Below are 5,716 nucleotides of genomic sequence, written 5' to 3' on the forward strand. Positions count from 1 at the left end.
GGTTGAGAATGCTCCAGTGGTGAGATTATGAAGGCTGCAATTATGGGCCTAGTCCCTCTGAAAGAGCCTAGATTCACCAGCAAGCAGTAAAAGTAGATTTCCACAATGCACTTGTTTCTGTTATTTGTATAAAATACTATGGGAAAATTGCACTGTAATTATCTTTATGGCCCATGCATAACGCTGGGGGAGAGTATGTCATCCAGATATAGCTGCCCGTATAATTATCTGGCGGTCGGCAGGACTGAAATAACCATCTAATGAGAGCAAAATGATACGGTAAGTACTATGTAATCAGTGAGTTATGGTTATTACGGCTCTTTGCGCCCTCTCACCCAAACTGAATGGGGGGCCAGACCTCATCTCTGGGCCCAGGGAGTCATGCACAGGCAGCTATATTGAGAGCTAGCTCCTGCTCCTTGGGTCTCCCTTGAGACCAATGAGTGTAACAGGGAAGCAGGGAAAGGGGCAACAGTCTCTCTGTGAAACTGAGGCATCCCAATCTCTCTCCTTCTCTCCCCCCACCTCTTCTTTCTTTGGTAGTGAGTGCAAAGAAAGCCATCGGCTGAGCTGCTATTGTCATGTGTGGGAAGATTGTGCCAAGGAGGAGTTTCCATGTTTTGACTAGACACTTCCCTGGGAGACTCTCACACTTGCACACCAAGTGAGAGATCTCAGCCCACTCAGGCCTGGAGTCCAGCCCAGACCACCCTTGGCAAACAGACCAGAGCCAGCCAGGGGAAACACTAGGACAATTCCTACACCCCCCAGACCACAGCAATCATAAAGCCAACACGGCATGGCGTGCCCAGCACTGTTCCGAACACTTAACCTATACTGAAAACCACAAGGTACAGCCCTGCAAGGTACTATTATCATCCCTATTTTTCAGATAGGAAAATGGAGGGACAAGGGGTTATGTAACTTGGTCAAGGGACACAGCTAGTGAGTGGCAGATCCAGGATTCAAACAGCCATGCTCTTACTATGCCACACGAAGCGACTAAGACACTCCCCATTAGAGTTCAGAGTTCCTTGCATTTCTTTCTAAATCACCTTTGTGTAGAACTACACAATAGAATCCCGGTAACCAGAGATTCTGAATGATCTGAATGATCTGAACAGTTCGGCCTGACTGGAAGGCAAAACACTTCGCCTGTGAATTGAATGTGGTACCTGTAATTGTCAGATGATGATCTCTCCATCTTTTGTACAGATCAGGAGAGAACAGATTCCAACCAACAGACGTTGCCCATCAGAGAAGCCCCAGAGGAAAGCTATGAAAAAAGATGTGTGTGTGTGTGTGTGTGTGTGTGTGTGTGCAGACTAGCACGTACCTCTAAGTGTTGGTGTGTTTGACAGTGTGCTGGGCCCTGGTAGCATATTTTAGGGCAAATTTATGACTATTCGATGCCTGTAGCATCAGAGGAAATGCTTTTCTAGCAACCTACACACACATAGTCCCCTCTCCTTTCCCTTACCAACAATCCTTACCTCATTCCACACTGGGAGGATACTTGAGGCTACCAAAGCTGCGGACATTCTCTTGGTTCACATCAATAGGAGTGTCTGGGGTGAAGTAAGCAGTTTAATTAGGAGAGATTTTTCTGAATGTGACCTTCACCCTGACCCAGCAATGAAGGGCTGGCTATGAAGGGCAGCATTGGGAGACAGAGTTGGGAAGAAGAGGCATGCTTCGTTTGGGAGAAGGGGAGGAGGCAGAGCCTCCCTGACCACCTTCCTTCCCCAGCTGCAGTGGGACTATCTTACAAAGGTCTCCCCACTCTGCTCCCAGGGAGGGCTGCACTGTGGATCCAAGCTAATTGGGTAAAAGAGGCCAAGGAACCCTCACTAAAGTTAAGAAAAGTCCTGTCTTTCCCTTTAAGGACAAATATAAAGCCTTTGACTTCCACATATTTTGGCCAGTCCTCTAAACCCTTCCACTGTACTCCACATATTCATACCTGGCTGGATGTTCCTCTTGCCCATAAGTCCCACAAAGAAGTCATGCATATCGCCTGCAGGAAAAAAAAAGGCCAACATTGTCCACAGTGACGATGAGAGGCTGATATGTTTCCCCAGACACATATCAAGTCTTCTGAGATTGAATTTCTGCCTTCTGATTTTTTCTCTTTCCACAGCTTGATTCCTCACAGTTAGCAGGCTACTCCTAAACCCACACTCTCTGACCACCTCTCCCTCCTTCACATTTCATGAATTCTCTGCCCCAACGGGTGACTGGCTTAGACTCTTCACAGCCACCAAGAGATCCTCTTGGTTTCCAATGACCAGCCAGCAGAGGGAGAATCCACCATGCCCCTCACACCTGCTTCTTCCCAGTTCCCAGGGGCCTCTCACATTCAGGCAAGGCTAGCCGAACCGTTGCATATTGTTTGCACCACCTGAGATCGGGCCTGCCAAAATAGTCAGTGAGCTCCACACCCACAGAGCTCTGGGCAAGTGGTCAGCTCAGATAGGGAGGGAGATGAGGCTACTCACGTTTCTGGAAGAGTGACAATGTCTTGGGATCTGTGAAACCAAGAACAAGTGTGTTACTGGAAAGTGGAATTTGGAACGTGACAATTAGGGGGTGGTTCAAATCACAATCTTCAATTAATTACTAGGCCACCTCCAGTCTTCTTCCCACCTGAAGGGGTCTCCCAGGCCTATTTAATCTTCACAATCCTATCCCCACATGCCTCCCTCCCCAGGGCTGCTTCCTACCCTTGCTAGCTTTGCCCAGAGTTTTGAGCAATTCATCCACAGAGACTGAGCCACTGCTAGAGAGTGTCTTGAGCAACTGGTTGATATCCGGGAGCTTCTATGGGAGAAAAACAAAGAGGGCTGAGGCAAGGGGCTCACACTTGATCCACTCACTCTTTTCCCACAATAAACAGTCTCTTTCTGAGTCTATCACAGCTGGACCTGACAGTTATTTCTTCCAGGATCTCCTCTGGTTTACAATGGAAGAGAAGTGGCTCTCAAAGTGTGGTCCGTGGACCAGCAGCATCACCACCAGGAGCTTGTTATAATTAAATGCATAATCTCAGTCCTACCTCAGACCTACTGAGAGAGAATCTGCATTTTAACCAGGGCCCCAGGTGACTCACATGCACAGCAAGGTTTGAGAAGCCTTGGTAAAGGAAATACATTGGGCATCCCCGCAGGCTGACCAGCTGTCCCTTTGCTCAGGACTAAGGGCCTTTATGGGATGTGGGACTTTCGGTGCTCAAGCTGAGATGGTCCTAGCAAAACTGGGACAGTTGGCCACGCTACCCAAGCTCAAGGGCCCCTCTGAGCCCTGTCCCTTGAGGTCCTCTCCCAGCTCCTCAGTGAGCAGGGCCATCTGTTCTTTGCTCCCTGGCATGTGAGGAACTAGTTTGCCCAAGGATGTGGTTGCCTCACTGAGTGAGCCATGAATTCCCCACTCACAAGAGAGGCCCATCAGACAGGGCAAGTTTCTTTGGGTCTGTACTCCATGAATGAGTTGCAGACAGGATTCGGTCCTGGGAACAGGTGGGAGTAGGCAGCTGGGGTACATCTGCAACCCCAAGATCCCCCCACTCTGTGCTATGTCTATGGATTTTTCTCTCCCTACGTTTACCACTGCCTCTCACTCTTTTCTTCTCCATGGGTTTCTGCCTCTGGTTTTCTCTCCCTCTCCCCCTTTCTACCCTGGATTTAAATTTTTAGGAAGGCAGCAAGCTCAGAGTGATACCTTTTCTCCTCCACCCCACAAGTGAACCCTAGGTTCTGGAGTTGCTGCCAATCAGAGCTCTTAATTGTCTTAGAGATCTTTTTAGCAACTTGGGCACAGCAGGATGGTTGGCGGGCACATACCGCATACCACACACCACACACCCAGTTCATTGCAGCCACGAAGAGACAATGACAATGATCATGTTTGGAGATTCTCACCTTGAATCTCAGAGGTGCCTCTCTCTCCAGAGTCCACACGTCCCTGGGCTGCCAAGCACACACAGAAGCACATTGACACAGGATGTACCCCCACACAAACCAACCCAGTTGCCTAGGCACTCATATATCTTACCTTCTTTCTGCTCCAATTTCCCTCACCTTCACAGACCTTCGAGGAGAAGGGGTGAGCAGCAATCTCTCTCTTTCACTGACCAAGAGGGGCAAGGTCTCAAAGCAAATATACCCAGAAATTCTATCTTGAGCTGGAACTTTGGGCTCTGAACACAGCGTCCAGCCCATATTTGGCACTCCCTGTGTGTTTTGTGAACTGGCTCTTGTCTTTGGGATGTGGTACAACTGCTGCCACCTGCAAGGCTGCCAGCCTATTGTGCCCTGGGACACCTCACCAGCTAGAGGAAGGCTGGCGATCTCTCTCTTTGCCTAGTGCATAGTTTCCCAGGCAGCCACGTTCCCCAAATTGTTCAAATGCTCTGCTCACCTCCTGTAATGAGATGCTAAACAGACTTGAGCTGGAGAGGAAATTTGACTTCACTCACTGAATTTGTAATAAGTTCCACCTATAATCATCTTAAAAGCATTTGTACCAATGTAATTGCTATCATTTCAAAACCTTAAAAAGACTTCCTCCTTGCTCTCCTCCTGTAGCCCTACCCTGACAAGTCCTATTCTTTTCCATAGAGGAACTTTGAAAATCAGGGCCCAACCCGTTTTGTGTTCTTTTTTTTTTTCTTCCTATCTTGACTAAGCAGTGACTAGAGGGGGTCAAGGGAGAGGAGAGGAAAGGGTTAGGATCTTAGGAGCACCTGAGGTTACCAGGGAGTAGATGAGCAGGGAATAAGAGAATTTATTTGAATTTTGAAAACAAAATAATACACATAACCGATAGGTAAAATGGCATACAAATGACTATTTGGGAGAAAAATTCTGTGTTTCATACCATCCAGGGAATAGAGAGGATCTGCCCCCACCCCTGCAAAGGAACAGAACCTGAGTGGACCATAGAGAGCCTTAGACCACCCTGGCCCACCCCTCACAGAACCATCTAATCAGCAAGTCATCAGTCAATTATATTGGTAGGGCACCTCATACATACAAGGTGTCAAATTCACGCAGAGGGATGGAGACACTTACAGACATGCCCTGAGACAGTGAAAACATGAGTTGACTATAGAGGCAGGGAAATCCAGCCCTCTGATGGATAACCCAGGTAACTCCCAATCCACCTGCTCCACTTTCCTTCCTACAGCCTACGGGAGCACTGCTCCCATGACGTTGCCCCGTACTTTGCCAGGGTAGGTCCTGCTGGAGGAGTACTTTACCTCCTTGTGGCTCCTATCAGGCACCATCTGCTCCTGTGACTTCTTGCAGACAGCCCCTCGAGCCAGGCTGAGGACCAGGATGGCTGCCAACAGCAGGGCACTCCGCATGGTGCCTACGAGGGCAAAGGGACAGGAAGGAAAGGCAGGGAGGAGGACACGATGCAGGGGCAAACACAGGAAACATTCGTGACCAGTAGCCCTGATTCACCAGTCCTCAGTGCCCACATCCAAGCCCTGGTGAGTATTTCTGAGCAGAGGGGGATATTCCTTGAGCTTGGATTCTCTGCTCCTCCATTAAATATTTTCCCAGGATGCGCACCTGGCAATGAGCAATGATGCAATAATGCTGGGAACTCTAGGTTCTGAAGGAAGATGATAGATTTACAGGACATGCATGGGTCTATTTTCTAAGTCGACTTGAGGAGGGATCCTGGATTCTATTCTCCAGCACTAGGTAAC

The 5,716-nt window shown here is 48.7% G+C and overlaps 1 protein-coding gene across 1 annotated transcript; it reads right to left on the reverse strand.

The window, feature by feature from the left end:
• Positions 1-1,494: 1,494 nt before the first annotated feature.
• TAC3 (tachykinin 3) lies at positions 1,495-5,365 on the reverse strand. The gene is made up of 5 exons (XM_006908984.1): positions 5,222-5,365; positions 2,724-2,820; positions 2,499-2,528; positions 1,964-2,017; positions 1,495-1,568 (listed from the first exon to the last, which is right to left on the reverse strand). The coding sequence occupies exons 1-5, from the start codon at positions 5,363-5,365 to the stop codon at positions 1,495-1,497; spliced, it is 399 nt and encodes a 132-aa protein (XP_006909046.1).
• Positions 5,366-5,716: the final 351 nt, after the last annotated feature.

This window comes from Pteropus alecto, unplaced genomic scaffold (genome assembly GCF_000325575.1).
Source record: "Pteropus alecto unplaced genomic scaffold, ASM32557v1 scaffold433, whole genome shotgun sequence".
NCBI classification, from domain to species: Eukaryota; Metazoa; Chordata; class Mammalia; order Chiroptera; family Pteropodidae; genus Pteropus; species Pteropus alecto.

Bases quoted from the DNA above. Each gene is read 5' to 3' on its own strand.
- TAC3 (XM_006908984.1), bottom strand. From the start codon at position 5,365: ATGCGGAGTGCCCTGCTGTTGGCAGCCATCCTGGTCCTCAGCCTGGCT. The intron at 2,529-2,723 runs GTAGGAAGCAGC...TTGGTTTCACAG, and splicing joins TCTGGGCAAAGCTAGCAAGG to ATCCCAAGACATTGTCACTC. The intron at 1,569-1,963 runs GTATGAATATGT...ACTTCACCCCAG, and splicing joins CAAGAGGAACATCCAGCCAG to ACACTCCTATTGATGTGAAC.